The sequence below is a fragment of the Triturus cristatus genome, chromosome 1_1, assembly GCF_964204655.1.
Source record: "Triturus cristatus chromosome 1_1, aTriCri1.1, whole genome shotgun sequence".
Classification (NCBI taxonomy): domain Eukaryota; kingdom Metazoa; phylum Chordata; class Amphibia; order Caudata; family Salamandridae; genus Triturus; species Triturus cristatus.
Genome location: NC_140579.1, coordinates 1,208,162,945 through 1,208,190,602, shown reverse-complemented (window position 1 = coordinate 1,208,190,602; position 27,658 = coordinate 1,208,162,945). Strand labels below are relative to the sequence as shown.

General features: G+C 46.8%; 1 protein-coding gene and 1 long non-coding RNA gene across 2 annotated transcripts in view; one reads left to right on the top strand and one right to left on the bottom strand.

Annotated features, from left to right (window-relative positions):
* Nucleotides 1–17,829, bottom strand: part of LOC146871842 (uncharacterized) — a 140,784-nt gene extending 122,955 nt beyond the window's left edge. Inside the window, exon 1 of the long non-coding RNA XR_014981164.1 lies at nucleotides 17,626–17,829. This is a non-coding gene — a long non-coding RNA (uncharacterized LOC146871842). The remainder of the gene's footprint in view (nucleotides 1–17,625) is intronic.
* LOC146871841 (S-adenosylhomocysteine hydrolase-like protein 1) overlaps nucleotides 1–27,658 on the top strand; it is an 879,643-nt gene that overhangs the window by 777,293 nt on the left and 74,692 nt on the right. The window contains exon 18 of the mRNA XM_085651895.1: nucleotides 18,436–18,541. Coding sequence (XP_085508021.1) covers nucleotides 18,436–18,541 — 106 coding nt within the window. The remainder of the gene's footprint in view (nucleotides 1–18,435; nucleotides 18,542–27,658) is intronic.

Here is a 27,658-nt window from a genome sequence, read left to right as displayed (position 1 = left end):
AGCTTCTATCTTCGGAACAGATAAGACTATGATAGTTCATGCGAAACCTATGCGGGAGGCTGCGCCTTTGTATGTTCCTCCTAAAGGAATGGGTACAAGTGATGATAAGGCTTCTATCGATGCAAAGAGTTATTTTATTTATAATTGGGTTTACACTCCTTGGAATAGGACGGATGTCATGGCACTTAAAACTGCATTGCCTGATCCGCGGAAAAATCCAGCCGCTTTTTATGAGGAAGTTGAGGGTGCTATTAGCTCTTGTACTATGACTTTGCCTGATATTGATTTATTTTTCGGATTGATATTACCGCCTGATATGTGGAGAACTGTTCTTAAAATTGATGATCGTGCAGCTTTTGGGGCGTTATGGAAAGACTTAGAACAAATGGATGTAGAAAGGGAACCCGCACAGAAGCCATGTCAGTTAATTTTAGATCTTCCCGCAGTTATATTAGTTAAGTTAAAAACGATTATTCCCCCTAAAAAGATAGATTGGACTGTTTTAGCGTCTTGTAAGCAAAAGGCAGATGAATCGGTCTCTGATTTCTTTACACGCTTTGAAGAAGCATTCCACGATTTTAGTGGCCAGTCATTGACAGATGACACGGGCAGACATCTGTTTGTCGATAAATATGTCGCAAACCTGTTGCCAGGAATAGCTAGTTGCCTAAACGCCAGTGAGAGTTCATGGACTACCTCTTCTCCGGTTTCTCTCTTGACTATGGCTCAGTATTATGAACGCCAGGAATTAGAAGCAAATGGTAATGAGGAAAAGAAGACTAAAGAATTAAAAACGAAGGTTATGTTGGCTCAGGCTTATGGTCCGTCTTTTAGAGGTAGTGATAGAGGTGGACGTGGATCTTATGGTTCGTCTTTCCCTTCTTATACTCATTCGAATTTGTCTGTTGACCAGTGCGCGTACTGTAAGAAATTTGGGCATTGGGCTTCCGATTGTCCAGCACTGCGTTCTCAGCAGTGTCCACGTGGTCAGGGACAAATGAGAAATCGTTCAGGATATTCAGGGCCTAGAGGAAGTACAGGTGATCGTGCTAGGGTTGATGCTAATATACGTGGGCAGGATGGGTTTAACACTTTTGATAGAAGGACCCAATATCAAATGTCCGACTATGTGCCGTCTGATTTACAAGATTCTGCTTATGCATAGGATTGCCTAGGATGGGGTAAGGAATCAGTTGAAGTTCCAGTAGATCAGAGGGGTCCCTATGTCACAGCACATGTTTTGGGTTCTACTGATCAGTTTCTGGTTGATACAGGAGCTACTCGTAGCGCCTTGTCTAAACAATTGGTTCCAAGGGCTCCCCTGTCTGGCTTAACCATTACATCGATAGGTTACAATGGAACACCCTTCCCTTAGCCCACTGTCACAACCACCTGCATTCCATGTGGATAAATTTACTGCTCCATGTCCATTTTTGCTTTCCCCGAATGCACCAGACAATATTGTGGGTCTTGATATGCTCAAGTATTTCAGGGCTACGATACGATGTTCTCCAGAAGGTGTACGTGTTATCTTGAATGACAACCATCCTGTGACGGAGAGAGCTTGTCTTGTTAAAGAGGATATTGCATTAGCTTCACTCCCTAGTACTTTGTGGGCTACTTCAGACACTGATGTAGGGCAAATGGTTATTCCACCAGTACATATTAGTGTCAAGGAGGGCGCTGTGCTGCCACGTTTGCCTCAATACAAAATTTCACAGGAAGGCGAAGAAGCACTCATACGTATTGTCCATGATCTCATTGAAGTGGGGGTTGTTGAGGAAGTTCCTTACAATGTTTGTAACAGTCCGATTCTTCCTATTCTGAAAAAAGATACTGACACTAAGATTTACCGATTCATTATTGATTTGCGAGAAATTAACAAGATTGTAGTACCACAATACCCTGTGGTTTCTGACATAACGACACTTCTTACTTTGGTTCCTCTGACAGCAACTACATTCTCTGTGATAGACTTGAAAAATGCTTTCTTTTCGATCCCTATTCATCCTCATAGCCCATATTTGTTCGGTTTCACTTTGAATAATCGATCATATAGATTTTGTAGAGTTCCTCAAGGCTATACTGAGAGTCCTAGTATTTACAGTCAAGCATTGAAAATACAAATTTAATTCTTTCGTTTTGCCTGAAGGTGTGGCTCTCATACAATATGTCGATGACATCTTGTTGGCAGCCGATACCCCTGAACAGTGTGAAAAATGTACTTTGTCCATGCTTTCTTTTCTTGCTTCCCATCATCACAAAGTGTCACGAAAGAAATTGCAATATTGTAGACCGAAGGTAACTTACTTAGGTCACCTTCTGTCTAAGGAGGGCCGTGCACTCACACCAGATCACATTCAAGCTATTTTAGACACACCAGTGCCCCTTACTCAGAAAGATGTCCGTGCATTCATTGGTCTTACTTCTTTTTGTAGGCAATGGATATTAGGGTTTTCACACATTGTTAAACCCTTGCTAGCACTTTTGACTAAAGATACTCCAAAGCCCCTCCCATGGACAGATGAATGTGAGACTGCTTTCCGACAGTTACGACAAGCTCTTTGTTCAGCACCAGTGTTAGGTACTCCAGATTATACGAAGCCTTTTACACACTATGTACATGAGAAAGATGGATGCACATTGTCAGTTTTAGTGCAGACACACGGTGACAAACAGCATCCCTGTGCATATTTTTCAGCAGTACTTGATCCTGTTGCTCGTGCGTTACCTGGATGCTTCCGTTCAGTTGCAGCAACAGCTGTGTCAATATGTCAGAGTGAAGGGATAGTTTTGTCACATAAGCTGTTGGTGCTAGTACCCCATGCGGTTGATGCCCTTTTAAATCCGACGAAGACGCAGCATTTCACTAGTGCTCATCTGACAGGATACGAACTGACATTGTTGGCCCCTCACATTACGCTGAAGAGATGTGCGACACTAAACCCAGCCACTTTGTTGCCATACCCGGTGACTCAGTCTCAGTCACAGGGGTCTCATGATTGTATATTCCTTACTGAGGAACAGACAAAGGGTCGTGTCGATTTGCAAGACACGCCCCTTTCAAGTGTTGATGGGGAACGATGGGTTGATGGGTCCTGTTTGAAGTTACCAGATGGTACAACGTCAGCTGCATATGCAATTACAACACTTCAGACGGTAGTTGAGACAGCTCGTATTCCACAGAAGTCAGCTCAGGCAGCTGAGCTAATAGCTTTGACAGGAGCTTGTGAACTTAGTACTGACTTATCTGTGAACATTTATACAGATAGCCGCTATGCTTTCGGAGTGGCTCATGATTTTGGGCTACTCTGGAAGGAGAAGGGCTTTCTTACATCCCACGGGATGCAAATAATGCATGGAGAATTAGTACATAATCTCTTGACTGCTTTAACATACCCGAAGAGAATAGCAATTGTTAAATGTAGCGCACATAAGAAAGTAATTGATAAGATAGGACAAGGCAATGCTTTTGCAGACCAAACAGCCTGTGAAACTGCCATGCAGCGAAGCACCATGTCTATGTACGTAGTGAAGTCACAGGCTAAACGCTGGCATGATACCAGACAGGAAGTGCTAGATATGCAGAGATCTGCTTCTGCAGAAGAAATTGAGCAATGGTCTAAGGAGGGAACATTGGACGATGAGGGCTGTTGGAGGAATAAAGAGATGAGCAAGTGGAGATTGCCTACAGCCTATTTACATCCTATGATTCATATGGCACATGGGCCGGCACATGTTGGAGCCTCCTCGATAACGAAATTGCTCACGCAAGTTTGGGAGCATCCATAAATTGCCGGCACAGCTAAAAAGATGGTGCAGTCTTGTCTGATTTGTCTCCAGCATAATTCTGGTAAAGGGACACAAACTCCTACAGGAGGGTTTGCTATGCCAACCGCACCTTTTGAAGTTTTGCAAATGGATTACATCCAGCTTGAGCGCTGTAACTACTTACAGTATGTTTTGGTAGTGGTATGTGCCTTCAGTAAATGGATAGAGGCATACCCTATGAAGGACAATACAGCTCTCACTACAGCAAAGGTACTTTTGAAGGAATTCTTCCCTAGATTTGGTGTTTGTAAACTTTTATGGAGTGATAACGGACACCATTTTATTGGGCAAGTTGTCGAATATGTCCTGAAGGGATTAGGGATCAAGCAGAAATTTCATGCTGCTTTCCATCCACAATCAGCAGGGCTAGTGGAAAGGTATAACGCCACACTTAAATTGAAACTGGCTAAAATACTGGCTTCCACATCCTTGAATTGGCCAGACGCATTACCTTTGGCACTGTTGTCCATTAGATCAGTGGAACATTCGCGATCTGCTCTTACACCATATGAGGTGGTGTTTGGAAGGCCTATGAACATTTGGGGAATTCCTAAACCACGTCCCATACATGATGTACCATGTATATTGATGAGTGACTACCTATTACAATTGACTGACAGTTTGATTTCTATTCATCAACAGGTTAGAGAAGCTCTTCCTGATAGGTCTGCAGGTGAAGGCCATGGACTTCGACCTGGAGACCAGGTGATGATCTGATCATTCCAGAGGTCGAGCAGCTTGGAACCGAGGTGGCGCGGCCCGGAGCAGGTGCTCCTTTCAACGAGAACTGCGGTCCGAGTGACGAACAGGAGGAACTGGGTGCACTCCACCCACTGCAAGAAAGTGCTGTCTACCTTGGTGGATCCTGCTGCCTTGATCGACCATCGGGACATCCTGGATACAGCGAAAGGCCAAGCCATATCACCTGACAAACCTGAGGAAGTCTTCCCGGACCACACGATTCCTGGAGTATTCCGATACCAACTGAGACAACGGAAAGAGCCTGCATCGTCGAAATAGACTAATTGAGCAACCGCCCTGGGTTAGTGAAATGGAATGCCGATGTGGCAAGGTGGGGGGGGGGGGGTCAGTCCTGTATAGTGTAGCGACACCCGTCTTGACCCTCGGTGAAGAAACCAACGGCTGCCCAGGGATAAGAGCTCCAACTATTGTTTTCAACGACAAGCTGATCATGTCCACAATGAGATCAACTGTTGCTAAGAGAAAGATCATTTGTGCTATAGGGGTTGTTGTTGCTATGGTGGCTGTAGCAGTAATAACCTGGTTTGTTGAGAAAGTGGCTCCTGCTCGAGAGCTTTTGATCGCCACTACTCCAGTATTAGTTTAACACCACTACTTTACGCTTTCCTACCATGAGCAGAAGCATCGACAATCCTACTTAAATAATACCTTTATCCAGATGTTGCATCATACTCATAATGCCACAAATACTACGAACTGTTGGGTGTGTGGGATGATACCTGCACATCAAAAGAAAGGAGGAACACCTTTTATTCCTCTTCCCTTTTCTCATAATGGTTCTTGTCAAGCTTGGTATGCGCTTTTGTTTGCATCTGGAAGACGTACAGTAGGCGGGCTTCTTTTTCACCTTAATAAAGTATGCTACCAAGATAGAGATGGTTATCCTCAAGCCAAAGGGACCAAATGGGAATGGAGAGAGTATCAACCCGACAATATTTCAACACCACATGTCTTCACAAATATGAGAACTTTTACCAGTAATGAACAATTTGTGATTTCTGTTACTAGAGCTAAAGCAGATCTATGTATAAGCAGTATTGGGAGAATTCCAGTGGGGAAAAGCGAATGTGCTGTAATTCTGACTATTGAAGGTGTAAACAACAGTAGTTTTTTAGCCTAACATAATATTTACTTTATATGTGGTAGCAAAGGATATTATCAACTACCTGCTGGGTGGTCAGGTGTGTGCAATGTGTCCTTTCTATTGCCCCCTGTGTTTCTGGCACCTGCATCATACCACCGGGACCTTAAATTATTCGACGATATCTCTAGAAATAGATACAAAAGGACAATAAGTGCTGACGAAGTAGATCAAACTGATACCACTCTGCAAAAATATGTTGATTTTAATTTAGGTTTGTTCTTCTTTGTGGGTGCTGCATTAAACAGTAGGAAAATAAGGACGATTGACTAGAGTTGTGGAAGCTGTTACCAATCAGACAGCTATGGCACTTGGGAACATTACGGAGGAGCTGCAAATTGCAAGGATTGTAGCTCTCCAGAACCGAATGGTTCTAGATGTGGTTCTGGCTGATCGAGGTGGTGCATGTCGCATCATCGGTAGCAGCTGTTGCGTATTCATACCGTATCACTCACCTTCAGTATATGACGCAATATCAAAACTGCATAAAATTGCTGCAGAAATTCATCCAGAGACTGGTACTTGGACTTTTGCTGGATGGTTTTGGATTCATGTTTCTGCTTGGGGCTGGAAGCTACTGACTATCCTGTGTGTAATGATTACGATACTTTTTACATGCTGTGTATGTATCCAATGTGGTCAAATGCTTTGCTCCATTTGCACCGCTGTCTGTATACCTGTAAAAAGGAATGTTGCAGAAACAAAGGCCCAACAAATGTTGAATAAAGAGGTGGCCGAAATAATGCTGATAGATGTATGGGATGCATATTTAGATTACCCCAGAGGAACGAATGTCTTCAGCTAATGCTAAAAGGGTTGTCTGTTGTAAATTGGCAGCGATTGGATTAGCATTAGCGGAATCCATCTTGTATTTAGAGGCTATCTTGTCTATTTTGTGGAATCCATTTTGTATTTCTGGCAGCCATTTTGTTTGCCATGTGCTGCCACGTGCTCACCATGTGCTCTGTCCTCCCTCAGTGTTGACTGCTCTTGTAATCTGCCTAGAAACGAACTATATTTAGCATCTTCCACCTTCGCACATGCCCAGTTGAGTTTTCAGCTGTCCTTGCAGCTGTTAGTAGTATGTAACTGTCAGGATGTGTTTACTAGTATTGGCAAACTGTTAACTCCTCCTACTTGTCGACTGTGCATTTCTATATGACCTTATATGTGCATAAAACCTTCTTCTGTACTTGTACCGCCTTCTTTTTGAGCCCCTGTGTGGGTATAAAAGGACCATGCTCCTTCTGTTCGGTGTGCTACTTCATTCAATACCAAACCCCTTGCACTGGTAGGCCTAGCTGAGGTCCACTTCTACAACACCACGACAATGTTGCTGCTCCTGAGTTTCAAAGAGAATAGGAAATTCAGAGAGAAAATGACTCTCTTTAAAGGATTTCCCTTCCCCTAGAAAGCTCACCTGGCATGATGTCATGCCGTAACTGCTCCACTAGTGAGAAGTGAGCAATGTGAGCACGCGCACATAATGTGCCTGTTGTCACAGCAGTCCAGAAGAAAACGGACCGCCTGTGCCAGGGCACAAAACAGAGCCCGATAGAGACCCATTTCGAAGCCTCCTTTAAACAAGCATTTGCAATGCAATAGGTCTCACATTATTAAAGTTTGAGCTATTGGCATTGCTAAGAGAGAGCAGAGAGAGTGATCTATATATATATTTTTTTTTTACAGTTTTATATAGCACGAACTTGACCCAGAGGTATCAGAGCGCTTAACATGGACACCCGTTGCATTACAGACGGAAACATTAATTTTTAGGCACAGGGATATTAAGTGATTTGTTCACATCACAGGATGTTTGAGCCTCCGGCCAGACTTGGACTTGATTCCCCAGCTTCAGAGTTGGCCGCCCTAACCATTAAGCTACACCCTTTCCCTCAATTTCTTGGCTGTGTGACACTACAGCGCTCCCTTGCACAGCGTTTGCAACGTGACCCATTTAAACCTTTGCGCTGGGCCAGCTGCGTCCCTACAGTCCAATGTAAATGGACCGTGACAATGATGCTCAAGGTGCATTCTCTGAATTTGTAGGACTTGCTACAAATGGCGAGATGATGGCCAGCAGGGCATCTCTTTACCTTTTTACTGCCGATTCTCAATGAATTACACTGTTGACATTTTGACCTGCAAAAACGTGCGTGTAGCAGAATCACTTTGGGGCTTGGTTCTTTGTGTTTCACACTTGCAAAGCACGTTGCTTTCCGAAAACAAGTTTGAGCTATTGGCATTGTAAATCACAACTCATTTTATTTATGTATTGGTTTTTAAAACATAACTAAAAGCATTGTCATTTACAATGCCAATAGCTTAAACTGAAAGGTCTTGGCTAACGCCAGACCTAAACGTCTAGGTCTTCAAAAACACGAATGCAAAGCAGATGGATTTCCTCACAGTGAGCACGGCAGCAGTCAGTGGGCTGTAGGCCAAGTGCTTCTACCACGTGGCCATACACAATAGGCCATGGATCAGGCCCTTTTGAAGGTCACCGGATCAGCTACCAAACATGATCCTGTTTGCAACGTGGCACCCTATTTGGTAGCGTTCAGAATTGGCATCAACAACCCTCACCGGCACCAAGGAATGAGAACCAGCACTTAGCCTGTAATACATGGGCAGAAAGAATGTCAGTGAAAAGCGCAAACAAGCTTGCACTGGCTCAGCCACTACGCCAATAACGTGAGTGTGTTGCTTAAATTGTGCTTGAACTGTGAAAAAAAAGCTCACGCATACACTGGAGTGCAGTGCCCTAGGATCAATTAAGGTGAGTACCCGTAGCCAGCTATGTTGCCAGGCACAAGACAATATACTTTCTACGTGTTTCTCCTTACCCCCACCAATTGCACAAGTCAGGAGGGGAGCAAGATGAAGACTGAAAGGAAATGTGTGAGGTTAAAAGAGACTAACAGAGAAAGCCCATGAGGGAGGAAAAAAACAAGAGGTAAACGTAAGACGACAAAGCAAATGAAATGTGAGGTAGGGGAGAATAATCAATAGGGCGTGTATGTGTAGCTGAGGGAGCACAGCCAATGGAGAAACAGAAGGAAAAGGAAGTCTGCAAGGAGAGAGGAAATAAGTTAAGTGAGTAAAAGGAGTTAAAAGACAAAATGTATAAAGGAGGATAAAGAGAAAAGTTTGTGAAAATGAGCGATGGGCGACACGAGACCAAGGAAGGTGTGAGAAGTTGGCCTGGCATATGCTGTTCCTAGTTATAGGGACACCTTGCACCAGTCCAATTCGACTCTTATTGATGATAGGTTTAAGACAACCTTTAAAGAAAGCTATCCTAGTGGTAGCTGTGGAGAGCAGCCTTCAGAATAAGTCTTGAAGGAGTGTTAAGCTTATTGTTTTACCATAATAACCTCTTGAATAACCAAATGAAAGAGTAGCCCACACAGGTATATATATAAAATATATGTATTTATTCTAGACAGAATACCACAGTTGCTTTATGTGACTAGTGGCAAAGTTACACTTCAAACAAGCATTTATAAACACGATAAATAGCACAGAAATCAATGGGCCCCAGGGGGGGACCAAACCATATATCAAAAAAGTGGTATAAGAACCACGACAATTCTACAGGCAATGCCTAGGGCATTCAGGATCGCTTGCCCCTTCAGAATCCACCCACAGTTATGAGGAAGGGGACCCACGGGAGACGCGTGCAGTGCAAAGAGCTGCTATCGGGATCTCAATGTTAGCCTATGGAGAATGTTGCGGTTTAAATTATACAGATTAAAGTCATTTCTAGCAGGAGTACAAAGTTAAAACTTTAGACTTAAGCTTTTGTGGAGCCCACTACCATGAGAGTACCGAGGTACCACTGTTACCTGCCCCAGGGAAGCCGGGTGCATAGGTCGATTCTGGTGTCGGGTCGCGGGCTGATTTTCTATAGGAAAATGTTCATAAGTGCTGCTAGGCAAAAGCGTCGATGATGCCGTGAAGATCAAAGATGTGAAGATTGTAGAGGAGAACCTGAAAGCAGAGGGGACAGAGTCTGGGTCACGGCACAGTGACCAGGAGGCTCAAAGCAAGGAGCCCTTCGATGTCGGGTGCTTCAGGTGAGAGGTGCTGTTGCTTGGATCTGCAGCCACGGGCTCCGGGAGGCTTCAAGGAAGGCCAGCTTCCGGAGGGCGACTGTCCCACATCGGATGAGGGTTGCTGCGGTGTTAGTGTCCGGATTGGATCCACTAAGCCTTGGCAACCGCAACCCACGAAGAATAAACAAATCAGCTACAGTGCAGAGCCACGAGGTCTGGGTGAGGTCTCCTTTAGAGAAACTGTAGAGCAGGCCTGGAGCAACCAGGGGAACTCTTGGTTGTCGAGATAGACCTCCGCTAGGGCCCACAAGTCGAGAGACAAGGGACCGCGGGAGGCGGCAATTTGGCGTGCGTAAAAGGGCATCCACGGGCCACCGGAGGGGGCGAGGGCGCTGGTCTTTGGCACAATTGCTGTAGAGTGGTTGGCTCAAAAACGGGCCAAAGCACAACTTCCCCACTGGTCAGGGTCATGTGCTATGCAAGAGGTGGCCGGTGTCCTGGGGTATTGGGGATCTCGGCACCCACGCGGTCCACGGTGCCCAAACACGTTGAGCACACTCACTGGCCTCTGGGATGCGCTGGAAACCCACCTCAAGGGTGCTGGAAGTCGTCGAAGTCCGTCGGAGCAGCGAAGTTCCAACCGGGTCACTTGCAGTGTTTCAGGTGCCTGCCAAGCAGGGGGATAACTCCTTTATCCCAAGGGAGATTTCTTCCGTCAGCTGGGCAGCAGCAAGTCGAAGGTCAAGACTGTAAAGTTCAAGATTAATCTGAGGCTCTGGGGCCACGTTATTCACCTTTATCCCCAAGATTAGGGGAGTGTCCAGAGTAGTGTCCACCAATGAGTAGTGAGGCGGGAAAGGGTGGCTACACCCTCTCCCCTTTGTGTGTTTCCCGCCTGGGCGAGGGGCAGGATGCCCCTGAACCGGTTCCAAGCGGTGTATGCAGAATTAGGTCTCTGCAGCTGCCTACGTGCAACTCTGAAAGGACATTTGGTGCACCCACCCTGTTCCAATCCGCATTATCCTGTCTGGGGAGATGCTAGCACCTCCCTGCCACAGGAGCCCTATTGTCCAGCTGGCGAGGCTGGGGTTTTCCCCAGCAACAGCCAGCCAGGGTCGTGTAGGCGGCGGGCAGTAGACATTTTGCGAAACTTGTGCACTTTTAAATTGGTGTCTAAATTCTACCGCTTTTCCCATATCGCCCTTCTAGCAAGGGGGAATCGTACCCTCATGCCCATGGCTGGACTTGGGCGTATGATTCCTACATGTTTGACACCAAACACGATATGGTTCTGTGTAGCCATTCTCAAGTTATCGCTGTATCGCGATAGACTTATAATGCGGTTAAGAGTATATGGTATGGCTACACTACAAACAACCCAGTAACTATTTTACGAAGGTTGCAGAGAAGCCCTACTCATGTAGGGGTCCCCCCTCACACATACCTCAGCACCCTGACCTGTAGGATTAGCAAGGCCTGCTCTAGGGGTGACCTAGGAGAGTACATGTGTTGTAATGGGGTGGGATATAGGGTACCTATATCCCTGTAAGGGGTGCTAGCACCACCTTACCCAGACTACAGTAGTGGTCTGGTGGTGTCAGTTTGTATGGCTGTCCCAGGGTGGCACAATAAGTGCTGCAGCCCTGGTAGGCCAACTGAGGGACCCATGCCCTGGGTACCTAGGGTACCATCTACAAGGGACTGTCAGGGCACCCTCAGCATCCAATTGGTTGGTACCTAGGGTACTCACATCGTTTAACAGAGGAAGCAGATAGGCTGGGGTCCGGGATAGCAGGATCCCAGCCAGACTAGTCAAAAACCACTCAAATACCAGGCAAAAAGTTGGGGGCAACCATTAGTCAGATTCCACCTTCCTACATAAGGTGTTGAGGGTGAACATGGGAACCCCAGGGGCGTGAGGATGCCTGCGAGGGGAGAATGGAGGGTGGAGGGAGGGGGTGAGGGTTTGCAAGGCATGTGAGAAGAACTGCGAGGGGGGACTAACCACATGAAGTTTATCTGGGGAGATGTTACTGTGGGGCAGTCTGGTGGAACCAATGAAGTAGTGTCAGGGGTGTCGGGGACTTTGAAGCAGTGAAACATAAGACTGGAGAGAATAGAGGATCCCTGGGGGTTGGCAGTGGGGCACCTGAATCCTGCGAGGAGCGCGAGTCAGGAGGGTGTGTTCGTGCAGGCAGAAGAAGTGGGTGAAGGGGAGCGAGCACCAGTAAGAGGAGAGTGCAGAGGAAGCGTGTGAGGGGAAGAGAAGCCTGTGAGGGAGGGAGCCCGTGAGGGGAGAGAGAAGGGAGAGGGTCAGGAAGCATGGCGGCAGCAGCGGAGGAGGAGGCGGTGCTCACACACTGCGCCACTGGGAGCACCGTGCACGGCAGACGGTCAGTTTTTAAAGTGTGGAGTGAATAAATGTTGCGATTCCTCTTGGAACCCTCCTTCAGAAATTGACCCTCTACTTAAGAGTTCTCTCTCACGTAGAAGTTGTTGCATTTGTGTGTGTTTTGAGGTTGCAGTATAATGTGTAAATTGTCAGCTGTCCTCCTGGATAAACACTTCCTGTTTTAATTTTCTTAGTGTGTTAGCCCACTGTTACCCTAATCTTATCTGTGATTTATGGTTTCACATATTTACTCTTCTCTGCCGAGGCAGAGGGCGTGCTCGATCGTGAAAGTGACAGCGATCGCAAGCAAAGAAGCCCGCGAGTGGTGCGCGCGCGCGCGAGCCATGTGGTTTCACTTATCACACCCGTGTCTGGGCACGTTAATTGAAACCACATGACGGCTGGTGCACGTAATAGACACCAATAGGCCATGGGCAGAGCAATGCGTCCGCCTTTGGCCAATTGCGTGATGTCTTAAATAAAAACACGAACGGAAAGGCAAATCGCGTAACACAAAAGAAAATGTACACGCACGAGCATGTACAATTTCTAGGTACATTTTCAAACCCCCTACAAAAGTTCTCTCACTGCGCAAGCAGTTCTGCGTACTGCAACGCTAGGCGCGAGACCTAAAAACTGCTGGTGCTCAGCACCAGTGAGACCCAGCCCACTTAAAGCACTGCATATAAGTATATACTAAAATATATATACTAAAGTATGCTTAACCTAAAAAAGAAATTCCCTAAGCAGAAAGCAATTCTGGTATTTTACTGGACTCTACTGGTCGTTTTCTATCAAGACCATTAAATAGAGGCAGTTGAACAAGCAGAGAGCACTTCTGGTATTTTACTGACCTCTACTGGTCGTTTTCTATCAAGACAGTTAAATACACGGGTACTCATAGTACGGCCCGCGGGCCGCTGGCGGCCCGCCCGGCCTTCGTTGGCGGCCCGCGGTCCGTTGTCCTTGAAGGATTCTTTACTAGACGCCATTTGTCCGTAATTTTAACCGGGCACCGATCACGCCGGCACAGCTTCCACCCACCTCCCTGCTTGACTCCGATGCTGTTGAGGTCGGGTGTAACAGACTCCATGCAGTGCCAAAGCTCAGATCCCCAGCAGTATTGGAGAGGAACAGCGGGATGGCAGCCCTCGCACCTTCCGCTCTTGATGAGCTGTTAGGTGACTGAGCGGGAGGGGCTGACGCTTCAGGAGCAAGGACATCTATTCAGCCCTGAATGCGTAATGTGTCTGCAATTTAGAGGGGCCTCCCACATTTCTTTTCTGCCCAGGGCCCCAAACATCCTAGAGCAGGGCCGGATTACCCCGAGGCAGCACGTGTTTATCTTCACAGAGCTTAATTACTGTCACTAAATTGTAAGCAAACCTCGGTTCTTCAAACATGCAGTCTATAATGTAATTTTAAAAAAGAAATGGCACAATCACACCCACACTGATTAACAAAGTATGGCGGACAATCAGTTAAATCAGTTCTCTTGAAGTATCTCCTTTAAGTACTGTACATCACAGTGGGGGATGGCAAAACTAACATTTTTGAAAGAGAGCCTGTCTTCTCGTTGTTTTGTCCAGGAGTGGGTGAGGAGCCCTACCCCACCCTGGAAGAGACCAAGATACTAGAATACTGCATGCCCACCCTGGTGGATCCTGTTCCCCCTCCTGTGATGGTTCCTGCTCTTCCGCCCCCCAGTGATGGCTCCTGCCCCCCCCCCTCCATGTGGTGGCTCCTGTAACCCCACCCCCGCCTGTGATGGCTCCTGTCCCCCCTGTTGTGGATCCTGTCTCCGCCCTGGGTGGCTTCTGTCCCAGTCCTGGAATGGCTCCTGCATCGAGGGTGAAGTTCTTGATGGGCCTCTTCTCAAAAGGCTCAGCTCAAAATTAATATGAAAAGTTGAGCGAGTGAGTAAGTGAAGGGATGGGTGGATGGCTGGATGAATTAGTGAAAGGGTGAATGGATGAATGAACGATTGAATAGATGGATAATGAGAGGATGGATGGATTGATGAGTGAGTGGAAGGATGGATGAGAGGAAAGGTAAATAGCTGGATGAATGGGTGGATGGGTAGCTGGATAGGGTAAAAGGGTGGATGGATGAGTGAAAGGATGGATGAGTGAAAAGGTGGATGAGTGAGTGGGTGGATGAGTGAGATGATGGATGGATTGATGAATTGATAAGTGCAAGGGTGAATGGATGGACGGATGAGTGAAAGGGTGGATGTAAGGATGGATGAGTGAGTGAAAGGGTAGGTGGACAAAAGGATGAATAGATGAGTGAAGGAGTGAAAAGATAAATGGATGAGAGAAAGGATGGATGAGTGATAGGCTCAATGGATGGATTCATGAGTGGATGAGTAGATGGGTGAGTGGAAGGAAGGATGGCTAAGTGAAAGGGTTGATAGAGAGAGAAAGGGAGGATGGATGGATGACTGAAAGGGTGGATGGGTGAAAGAAAACTAATCGGTGACATGAAATGTAAAATAAGTTTGTAGTGTTTGTCTTTAACATATCTATTTTTGGGACTCTGAAGCCTGTGCTGCACTGGGCATGTGCTGAATATCCGGTTACTGCAAATTGCCATGCAATCCCACTTAAGATTGCTATTGTCTGCTAATAAAAAAACATTATAAACATGTGCTCCATGTAGTTACATCTGCTTTGGAAATACAGCATTGTCTAGTAATGTTTTGAAACGGCAGTGATATTTTCCCCCCTATAGCCCCGCCTCACTAATCCCGCCCCTACTGACCCCGCCCCCAATGACCCCGCCCCCACCAGTGCGGCCCTCGGCCAGAAACCACACTGTAAATTTGGCCCCCGAGAGAAAGTTTGTGAGTACCCATGGTTAAATAGAATTAGTTGAACAGAAAAAAAAGTCCCTAAGCCGAAGCAGACAAGTCCTAGGGCTGATCTCCAGAGCTCTACACATATAAGTATATACTTAAGCATATACAAGCATTGAAAATGCTATAGGTCTCGCCTTTGATTAAGTTAAAGCCATTTGCTTTGCTAATGGTATTGTATAGCAAAGCAAATGGCTTTAACTTAATGAAAGGTGAGACCTATTGCATTTTCAAAGCTTGTTAATCTGGCTAAGCGCATTGAGAAGAAATCGGTTGCCCCTCTCTTGGAAGTCCATAGGAGGAAGAATCTTCTGGCTCTTACTTATGACACTGGGATTTGGGGTTATTCTAATACAAGTACACTCCAAGTGGAACATGATTGGGTGCTTGGACGATTGCTGGGCTTCCCACCATCATGCCCGCTTATATTTTACACTAAGAGCTTGGGATGGAGTTCACCAAAGATACTCTCAAACTGGCCCCCTTGATTGTGTGGTGCTCCATCTAGGCAAACCTACATGCCTCGCTACATTGAGAGATTATTAAGGACTGTCTCATGTGTGAGAAAGGCAAGAAAATGCCTTGGTTTGACTACATTAACAACACTAAATTCACAAAATTAGGCAAGCTGTCCCTTTTTACTAACCCTTCGTCAATGCGTAAAACGGATATATGCTGGGTTAAATCTGCATTTAAGAAAAGGATGAAGGCCCTCAGGGAGGACACTGAATAACAAAAAGGTCCAACAATGAGTATTTGGAGATTCAAATTTCTCCCCTCCTGGAGCCATACTTAGAGTGGATTAATGGCTCCCGGGACAGGCTACTACTCACCAGGTTTAGGATAGGTTTTGTGAGGTAGCACCTTGGTTTCCCCCTTAGTCAATTCGAGCCCTCTAAAGTCCTGATATGCCCATGTGATGAGTACTCTCCACAAAGTTTGCCTCATTTGAACTTTTTTTGTAAATGTTATAATGATCTACTAAAAGGTTTTTAATTACGATTTTACATAAGCAAGGAATCATGTCAAGATCAGCCCTTGTGTACGTGCAACAACTTGATTCCCCTTCCAATTGTCTGCATCTGCTCTTTCGTCAGTTGTGTACTTAGCAGAAGAATAGCACAAGAATAGCAATGGACCAAATTATTAGTCAGCAGTTATTTACTCTTTATTAAACTCAAACGGCACGTTGTTAAATTGCTTTGCACTTCATGTTTTATTATGTCATCTAATGTATTAGTGTCTTATGCATGTTATTGTTATTATGGAGACTTGCCTGCTGTTTTATTCCAGTTATTTATAATGTGTGCTTTTATGGTCACATTTGTGTCCGAAATAAAGCTTTTTGATTGACTGGCAGATATGTGTCAAAGATCAACAAGAAATAAAAACTAGAACTACATAATTCAATGTCAATGGCGTGATGAGAATCAAGCTCACTATCCAAAACCAACATTGTCAGGTCGACTCTTGACAGGCAGAGAACAGACTGAAGGAGATCGCACGTATATTAAAAGTTCTGTTTTATTTGGGCGCCCACTCGTCCCCGTCCTAACAGCCCACCATGTACGCATCACTGTTTTCAGTTAAGTGACGTTCCCGTTCTCAATTTGGAAAACGTTTCGAAGAGCAAATGTTTCCTTGATATGAGCAGAAAATGTCACTAAACGCAAACTTTTTTATTGTGATAAATCCAGGGCAGAGTTGAAAAACGATGCCAGTATTTGCCACCGCTGATTTTCAGCGCTATAAACATCTGGTGTCACTATTGTCCTGCTCAATGGTAATCACGTTATCGACCACAGAAGGTAGAAGGGCGGATTCGCCGGTCTCGGAAACTTCTCAGCAGAGGGCACTCAACCCGCCGAGTTATCTCGCCGGATGCCAGCATGGCGGTAGCAGGAGCCAGGTAGCCTGCTCTCGCTGACATTAAACTCCACCGCTGAGCTGCAGGGAGCTGCAGGGAGGAGAGCGCAAGCCCGGGCTGATAATGTGGATTAGGCATCTATTAAAAACTACAATATCCGCGCTGACATTGCACCCGGGCTTCAATCACTGCAGGGCCGAGGCCGGCTTATACGGGACTGACCATTCATGCAGCACACGCTACCGACTGAACGGCTTCCAAGCACTTTAACAACAGATGTTTCTGTTAGCCAAATCAAAGATGCTCACGTTATCAACCATTCAAGAATAAAAGGATGAGGTGGCCCCTCTGTTACTCCAAACCAGTTCTCGCAGCCACAGACACCCCCGCAATGAGCAGTAAAGTCGCCCAGCAATGACCCTCGCCCATGGATGGAGCAGGGAAGGCTGTATGATTCCTTCAAAGCTAAGGGGAGGGGGTGGGGGGGATCTGTAGGTTGGTGGTTCCTGAAGCGCTTGGTAAAGAAACTTGGAAAAAGTAAGGCACGATGCTTGGGGACAAAGCTGGTTCAGTGCTCTGGGGCTTGTTGACTTTCTGTCTGTTTCCTGCTTGTCTTGGCCCCGTCTCCATGATCACATGACCTAAACTGTGGCTAAGGCAAGCGGAGAGTGCAAAAAAGGGAAGAACTAGCAGGGACCTTCAAGGGAACGTCGTTACCTCTTCTGACAGTGCTCAGTCACTCAGAAATCCCGCCTCTGCCATTGGGCGTGCTTTCTGTCTCGATTAGCAGCGTGCTTCTTTTCCGGCTCTCCTGGTAAACACCTTCCTCTTCATGCGCAGGAGCGTCTGTTTAGCGGCTGCTGGACAACGCATGCGCAACATAGTCGTCTGGACAGGTCAGGCAAAGAAAGTGCCAATGAAGGCAACCAATGATATGAAAAAAAAGGGATTTACAAATGCAATAGGACTCGTATTTACGCGAGTCCTATTGCATTGTAAACAAAAATGCGGGTGCTGAAGAAGGCAGGAACGGGAGTGGGTGGGAGGGTGGTGGTGGCCAGAGAAGTCACAGACTTCGGGAGGGAACAGAGGGAGGCAGGGGAACAAAAGAGTTGCTGAAGTAAAGGGGTTGAGAGCCATGGAAGGATAAACATAACGTCATGGCAGTAAGGAGGCAGGATTAATATGCCGGCAACCCATCAGAATGCAGCATTTCAGTTTTGAGCCAATCGAAAGCATGGGCAGAAAGTGGGCGGAGCTTCCCCCACAATACTGTATACAGCATCTCTCGACGAGACAGCGCATGCGCTGCCTAGCCGAGACCTAAAAACGAGTCTCAGAGTTCCTGTAAAGAAAAGGCTGCAATGGAAACTATGAAAGAGCAAAAAGTTAAACAGAAAACCGAGACTGGATCTTTGCCACAGCAGGAGTCCAGCATGGGTGGCTACAATTTAAGGGGTCATGTAAAACTTTAAAAAGACAGATCAGTATCAATATTCTGATAGCTGCTTTTCCCTTTTGTTTCAGGACTCTGGGGAGAGTAAGAGGGCAGAAAGGAGCAGACGGACTGAGTACTTCAGGAAGCATGAATATGTCCAGCAGAAGAGTGAAAGAGCCGGCAAACGATATAGAGGTTAGCGTGAGAAATAAAAAAAAAGGTTTGAACTCAAAAGCTAATTTAAGTTAAATTAAATGTCTATGAATAGCCTTCATCATTTATAAGGTGCGCATCTTGAGGTGAGGAGGTACTAACGCAAGCATTTTCCTCCTTATTATTTGAAGAGGTCAGGCAAAAATATGCACACAAGTGGGCTTTAATATAGGCTTTGGCGTTGTACAGACACCAAGCAGGGTGTGACAAAGATTCTGTTCCTTTACATAGTGAGCGCCAAGTTCAGGCTCAATACCCATTAAAACCAGAAGCGAAGTGCAATATAAGGGCCATCTTAGACCCACTACAGTATCAAGGTGTAATAGAACATTGCCATTCAACCATGAACACTCCCATTTTCCAATATTGAAGCCCGATAACTAACATAGAATAGTTTTAGATTATAGAAACTGAAATCCACATGCACACAATTACATATGTGGTGCAAACGCTCACAGTATTGGACTGATAACAAACAGAGTGAAATTTAGAGTGTAGAGGACAAGGTACTAAGTTGCAAACGAGACATAGTACCTTGTCTGCCATATCCTTGGCCCATCCACCTTATTTAGAGTCAGGCTGACTTTAAGTTTTCTGTCAACAGAACCCCATCTTCGCTTCACCAGCGGAAAACGTTCTCCAACAGTCCGATAGAGATGGGGTCATCAGAGAAAGGGCATAACACTGAACAACCTATGTATGCTTGACGGTCGGACTCAAGTATTTCTGCAATACACACAGAACATTCTACAAACACCAAACAACTTTACCATTGTAGGAGAACCGAGTCTTCTCTTTAGAGTCAGTTTCAGGGGACTTCTGGTGTCAGCATGAATTATTTAATGAAGCACAACAATGATCATAGGAGAGCATTCAGCAACAATGTTTCAGGAGCTCTAACTTATTACACAAGCAATTACATTCTTATACACTACAAACAGAATACACGTGATCTTTACGCAGCCAATGAGCCTCAGTCCCATGGCATTACTTCTGCACCACAGGCCGTATTGTAAGTGTACTGTAACTGTAAGAGGTACTTACAGGATGCTGGTCAGATGCTCTAATCAAGCATTATATTGATTATCATTGATGACTAGAGAATGAGGCAGTTTACACAAGCATGGCAAAAACGCATTCTTTCCAAATTTGGATATCAGTTTATACATTATCGGCATGACATTTTTCTGACCAAGTTCCAGTAACGCCTACTCACCCTATGTTTTAGCCCACTGTTTGCTTTCTAGGAAAGTGACTTTCTGTTCAATGCAAGGCCCCTTCGTCCCTATTCCCAGGGCCATTGTTCTAGCGCAACCTAAACTTCTGCTCATCTTTGCTCAATTATATCTTTGCAAGTGCACGCAGTTACTGTCCTGTTCCTTATTACCATCCACATCGTTCATCTTTGCAAATACCACTGCTCTTCTGTTGTTGCTCAAGGGTCAAGTTACAAGCAACACAATAATTTTCCTCAGCAAAGTCCAGCTACAAACTGAATCAATATTCTACACTTCCACATTCCTCCATTTGATCCTTTGGAAAGAAACACTTACTCAGTAATCAATACTTATCAATCCATTAATTTCTTCTGGTTCTGTCCTCTCCTGTTACCTCTCTATTGTCATCAGTTGCTTTGCTGCTGTCATATCCATTTCCTGCAGATTCTTGCCTGCCTTCTTCAGGTAACATTTCATTTTTTTTTTTTTTTTTTTTTTTTTAAACAAACTTTATTAGGTCACAGAACACAATGCAGTCAATCCCCGTCCCCCATAGTCCTCCCCCCAGCCAAATCAGGACATCTTGCAATAATCACCCCGGCACATAAGCTACCTCTGTACAGCATTCACCCCAATAATGTCCGTGCTACTAGGTAGTGCATCCACAGGAGTAATCCACCATGAGTGTGCGAGACAGCTAAAACACCCCCACCCCATCTCCCAACATCCCCCCCAACGAGCCCCTCCTCCCTACCCACCCACCCAAGCCTGTCGCCCGTACCTATCAGAAGTACATGTACATCAAAACCTCAGCCACCACCCGTCGAGTCCGCCTCCCAGCAATCCCAACAGACAGTACCGCAAGAGCAGAGGGGGGAAGCCCTGTATAGTGCACTCAAGGAACCGGGGTCCCGTCATCCCCCACCGGATCACCCCCATCCCCCATAACCGAACCTTTGAACAAGTCCAGGAGAGTTCAGGTAACATTTCATAAGGTGGACAAGGAATTAAACAATCAGTATTACGGCTATTATTCCTCCAATTATTGCAAGCACCAACTTTACAATATATATTTTCTCCAGTGTCCCAGCAAACCACTACATTATTCCCACAGTCTTGCAATTTCCCTACTTCCTTCTTGATGTCATCTATTGCCTTATGTATGTTCTCAGAATCGAAAATTCAACATTCAAGCCCACTGATTGTATTGTATTGTAATTGCATTTATTGAACGCTTACTACCTCTGACGAAGCACTTTTTCGGCGAGTAGCACACTGCTCCGGAACCCATAAAGGATTAGTGGTGAATTAATATAGTGAAAATATGAAAGTAATTTGAGTGGTCATAGCAGTAGGAGGAGGCTTGGGATGAGTAAAGGGGAGATGGAGGGGGAAGGTTCAGAGAGAAGAGTTTAGAAAGTCTTGTTTGGGAGATCTGAATAGTAAAGAAGTATGAGATAATAAAAGGAGGGGTAGAGTAGGCAAGAGTCTAGAAAGCGTTATATTGGGGATCATAGTAGTGGTATGAGGTTTGGAATGAATGAGAGAGTGGAGGTAGAGGATATATTGAGAGCGGTATAGGGTGAGAAATAGGTATTGCATTGGATATGCTGAATTAGAAGAAAAATAATGAATATATAGATACATAAATTCATGGAAGGTATATATATGGATAAGGAAGGTAGTTTATGTAGATTAAAGATGCATTTAATAAACTCCGGCTTTCAAATGTTGTTGTACTTTAAATTATTCTATTTTATGTTTTTGTAATTTAATAGTGAAGTACCGTAGATAGTTATGATATAAGATTTACTTATTTATGCAGTCACTTATATACATGCTAAAAACAAAAGAATAATGTAAGTATCAGTGATATGTACATTTGTTAAGCAGAACTAACGAATATCTATATTTTTAAAAACATCATTATTATACATGTTTATACAAACAAATACACATATATAAGTACATATCTATAATAAAAATAAATAATTATATACAGAGGTATATGCTGTATTTTTCTGTTTGCGTATGGTGGTTATGTGGGTAAGAGCCAAATCTTGAATAGTTTCCTGAAGATAAGGTGGTTATCCATGGATCTTATGTTGGGGGGGTAAAGAGTTCCATAGTTTGGCTGCTTGAACAGAGAAGGATGTGCCACCCATGGTTTTTTCTTGTACGTTGGGTTTTTTAGGCGAGGTGCCACTCTAGAGTGGAGGTTCTTTTGTTGAATGTGTTTGGTGATTTTATTCCTTATGAAGAGCGGCCCCGTTCCATGTATCGCTTTGTGGGTGATGCAAAGCAGCTTGAACGTTGATCTTCTGGCAACCGGTAACCAATGCAGGGCTTTCAAGGCAGGGAAGATGTGGTCTTGCTGCTTTATATGTAGAGTGGTCTTGCTACTTTATATGGAGAGAAGTCTAAGCTGAGTTTAGAATCCGATCTTACAAACTGCTCTTTTTCTGGCTTGTATGAAAGCTAAAGCCATTCTCTTTCATTGCAATCATCTCTACTATAATTTTATATAAAGCCTCTGCAGTAGAAGTAACTATATACAACCTGATAGTCTCCTAATTTCTGCTGAGTTTGTTCCTATTCCTAAACCTGGTATTATTTCATTATAGAACCCAAAAATTCCTGTCATTTTCCCCTTATTGGTTCTGAATCTGGAGCTGTCTCAGCATGACGTATGGCGGGATATACTTGAGCTACAGCACAAGAATTTCCCTAACCCTTAGGCAACTAGGAATAAGCTCTAAAATCACAAATTAAATATTGCATTTTAAATGCAACAAGCAGTCTCTTATCTTAATTACTCACCAAGCTGTAAAACCATTCACATTGGCATTATCCTATTATTTACTCAACATTTGGGTAAGTGCATAATTCACTCCTTTGGCTATTAGCGATCTTTAAGAAGGCAGTAGTTCTAGGGCCCCTGACCTTGTCGATCTGGCGAAAATATGAAGTCCTTGTATCTGTCATGCTTAATCAGTTTCAGGACAGTTGTGTATGTCGAAAAGTATTTAAGTAAAGATGGGGCATATCAACAAGGCACGGCGGTAGAATTATCGCCGCCTTAGCATCCGTTTTCGGACGAAAAGCGGCGATAATTCTATCGCCCTATCAGCATGGACACGCTAAGAAGGCGGAGTTGCCGCATCTTGAGGCTGAGGACGCCGAAACAATGGGTCGGGGCATCGAAGCAGGCGAAGTACGTAGCGCCATAAAGCACAAAGCCAGAAACAAAACACCGGGCACCGATGGGCTCCCCGTCGAATTTTACACGGCCTACACGGATGTTTTGGCTCCCTGGTTGGAGGCGCTCTATAACACGGCGCGTCAGGAGGGTGCCCTCCCTGCCTCCACGCGTGAAGCCCTCATAGTTCCCCTTCTCAAGCCGGGCAAACCTGCTTGGGACCGTTCCTCGTACAGGCCCTGGCGATGCTCAATCTTGACTACACGATTTTAAGCCGAATTTTGGCCAGTCGTTTGATGCCTCATATGACGAAACTGATCCATACGGACCAAGCTGGATTAATTCCCTCCCGCAATACCGCGATGAATGTGCGCAGACTGACGCGAATTCTGGGGTCCGACTCCTATGATAAAGATGAGGCCTGCATTTTTGCGGTCGATATTGAAAAGGCCTTCGATAGCCTGGAGTGGCCCTACCTTTTTCACGTTTTGCGAAAGTTTGGACCGGGAGAATGCTTTTTACAGTGGACGGCGCTGTTGTACAGTGCTTCTACTGCGAGGGTGAGGACAGGTGGCTTGATTTCGGCTGCATGTACAGTAGCTCGAGGAACAAGGCAGGGGTGCCCGTTGTTCCCTTTATTATTTGCCCTGGTGATGGAGCACATGGCCGCTCAAGCCGGGTCAGGGCAGTATTTCCCTGGGCTATTGGTAGAGGGACGAATGCAACATATAGCATTGTATGCGGACGATCTCCTCATGTTCCTGCCGGACGCGGGAGATGCCCTACGGGGAGCGAGGGACTTGTTAGAGACCTTGGGGCGGGTGGCAGGACTCCGGGTGAATTGGACCAAGTCGCGTTTGTATCCTACTAGGCCAGACAGGATGGATTATCCGAGGGCAGGGAATGTCCCGTGGGAATACCGGTGTTTGCCATACTTGGGGACTCAGATCTATCATACTCCTGACGATCTTTTGGAGGGCAATGTGGGGCGGGCGGTGCGCGGAGTGAAAACTTGCTTTGATTTTTGGGGGACTATTCCATTATCGGTGGCCGGCAGGGTTGCCCTGGTGAAAATGATCATTTTGCCCAGATTTCTCTATTACTTTGGGACCCTCCCCGTTTGGATCCTGGGTAAGCTCTTCGCTCAGCGGAACACTTTGATTACAGGATTCATATGGGGAGCTGGGAGACGGCGTGTTGCGTTGGCCACCCTGCAGAGGCCCAGGCAGAGGGGGGCCTTGCGTTGCCGGGCCTGGAGACCTATTACCATGCCGCGCAGCTTCAATGGTTTATGAAGTGGGCAGCGGGTGATATTAGGCGCCCGGAAGACCAGGATGGGTCGGATCCGAGTTGGCACCCTTTGTCTTGTGTGCTGTTATGAGCCCCCTTGAGAGGCGCCTTACTGCCACCGGATTTGTGGACGGTGCGACAATGCTGGGCACGCCTGGCCAGGAGGGCACACGTTAAGACCCCCTATGCGCCTGAGATCCTGCTGCGAATGTGTGAGGTGTTACCTCACGGGGGAGATTGGAGCCAGTTGCTGGCATGGGAAGGGGCGGGGGTTACGGTGATAGGTGACCTTTATGAAGGTGGCAATCTTCTCCCTTTTAATCACCTCAGGGAGCGACATGATCTCCCGCGGGGGGACTTCCTCTTGCATGCGGCCCTGACCGCGGCTATCAGGAAGGACTGGCGAAAGGGACTGTTAGAGCCAGATACGTCTCTCGCTTGTCAATATGTAGTGATGGCGGCGGGTACTTTTAAAGCGGTGACCTGCCTCTACCGACAGATCACTCGTGATTTGCGCCTACCTCTGACGGCGTTGCGGCTCAAGTGGGAGGCGGATCTGGGGGAGCCCATTGCAGAAAAACCCTGGGAGGCGATTGTAGAGCGGCCGTGGAAACGGTCTCAGAATGCGCGCTTCCAGCTCATCCAATTCTGTTTTCCATAGGGCCTACCTCACGCCTAGTAAAATTGCTGAATATTTTGGGGGGTCGGCCACTTGCCCCCGTTGTGACCAGGAGGGGGCGAATTTTCTCCATATGTTCTGGGACTGTCCACAGGTGGGAGACTTCTGGCAGGAGGTGACGACTGCTTTGCTGACGGTGACGGAGAGGGAGTTAACTGTGATGCCAGGGGTCTGTTTGTTGCATTGGTTCCCACACACTGCCAAGACTAAGGTCACCAGCAGGTTCATTGACCTGGGGTTGGTTTTGGCTAAGAGAGAAATTACTTCCCACTGGAAGGCAAGGCAGGGGCCTAGTCTAGTGCGTTGGAACAGGGAGCTGGTGAAGTGGGCAGAAAGTGAAGGGAACTATAGATTACGTATGGCTCAGCGTAATGCGAGCGAGAAGTCACAGGAAATGGCCCGGGCATGGGTGGCACTCCTGGAGCTGGTTAAGCACCCGAATGTGGAAGGCGAGGATGCCCTCGACGAGAGGGACATGGCACGGGCCCCTTGAGTGACCCTTCCCGCTTGTGGGAGTAAGGTGCGAGAGAAGGCCACTGGGACCATGATAGGCAGCTTCCCCCTGTGTTCTTACTCCACTCACTGCCGCGCCCTATGGGGTGGGGAGACAGATAGGTGGTACGGGAGTCATATCTGCCTGTCTTAGAGTCCGGCGACATGCTTGGGAGGGTGGTTGGGGTGGGGGGTCTCTGTTCAGGGAGTTTCGGAAGTGAGAGGGGTGGGAGGGGGTAAGGGGTTCTTCTTATTGCTCCACATCATTGGCCTGGATCATGCATGCAGACGGATTTTTTTTTGCAAATGGTGTAATAATAGCAGTATGTTTTGTTTTTGAGTGAAAAAAACTGTTTGCATTGGTGCTCGATGTGTATTTTGTTGTCTTGAGAGTAATTTGTGTTTTTTTCTTCTTTCTAGTTGGAGATCGTTGGTTTTTGCTGTGTCACTGCAGAGTAGGTTCTGGTGAGTGTAGCTGTCTCTTGTAATTGAATTGTATAGTTTTTGAGTACATTGATCTTTGTTGTAAAAGTACACATTTCTTTACTTACTTGGTTTGCACATTGTTGGTTGTTGTTGACTTGTTTGTGCAGTCTTCTATCTTAGTAAGTATAATGGCTAGCCGCAGGATTACTGCTCAGCAGGTTGTTGGTTTGCTGTTTGAGTCTTCCTCTGACCATGGTTCAGAGACTGACTCTGCATCTGAGGGAGAGGAGGCAGGGGACGATTCTGGCAGTGAGTTTTCTCTCCATATAGAGTCATCGGATGATGAAGATACTCTTAGTGCGGATGAAGTGCCTGTGTTAGAGGAGGAGACTGATGTGCCGATAGTGAGGCAAGAGGCATCTGGGCTGCAGCCTGGGGCTGCAAGGCTTCCCGTTGGTGTAGTGCGGCAAGAGGCTTCTGGGCTGCAGCCTTTGGCTGCAAGGCTTCCCGTTGGTGTAGTGCGGCAAGAGGCATCTGGGCTGCAGGCTGGGGCTGCAAGGCTTCCCTTTGAAAGTGATGATCTCTGGGTTGCCCCTGGCATGGTGCAGCCGGCATTGCCAGAGTTTACTGGTGTTCCAGGGAGTAGAGTGAATACTGAAAACTTTTTGCCAATTGTTGGACCCGGCCTCGTGGCGTGGTCTTAACCCTCTTGGATTGTGCTCGTCCCCCGCACCGGCCTACATGGGCCGCCCTTTCAGGCCGCCAGGGACCCCTCCTCCCTTCGAGGTCCCCCTTGGATTGTACCCGTTTGCCTACACCCGCCTCAGCGGCCCCCTTTTCCAGGCTGCACAGGAACCCCTCATCTCTTCGGGGTTCCCTCCATGCTTGCCCCATGCACCAGCCTACGCGACCCGGCTCCCCCCGGCCTCGGCCCCAGCAAAGCCCCGACATCGAGGCACCAAGATCTGGCCAGGGGGCACCGCATGGCCACTTCACCTCTCCCGGAGGAGGAGGGTTTCGATGGGACCCCCACCGTCCCTCCACACCTAGGTGCGATCGTCCTCCAGCCTCTCCGGGCCTTCGCCTCTCCCGCTGGGCGTCTGGCCTCGCCCAGCCCGGCCTCTCCGCCCCCCCAAGGCGCAAGGGTCCGGACATCAAAGGGCTCCAGACCTATATCTGGGGCAACCCCGCAATGGAACAGCAGTTGTATCCCGGAGTCAAGAGCCCTGCTGATGGAATCGCGGCTGACCCTACGGAGAAGAACTCTTGCTTGACCCTATACCACGAGCCCAGCTGACTGCGTCGCGGCTCCACCTTATTGAGACAAGGAACCTCACGGAACATCGGGGCCCTGCTGACGCTGTCGCGGCCCAACCTCGCTGAAGCCTCCCCCAGAGCCCTGCTGACGTCGTCGCGGCTCGAGCTGAACTGAACCACCTTAAGAGCCCTGCTGACCTAGTCGCGGCTCAAGCTCCACGAACTGATCACCAGAGCCCTGCTGACGCCGTCGCGGCTCGACCACTCCGGGACACGGAGTCCCTCCAGCTTGAGGAACAAGAACTGGGCCTAAGGTACCCTCGTACCCAGCTGCTACCAAAGACGGTCCCGCTACCCCGTCCCTACCAAAGACTTTGAGACTCTTGCGGATCCCTCGATCCCCCCTTGTATATATCGATAACCGTAACTTCTTAAATGCTGATAAAGAATTGCTCATCGTGATAAACATCCTCGAGTCCTGTGTGGTGGTGTTACTGTGCTGGTACGGTATAGGAGAAGGACCTCTCCTAGGAGGCTTC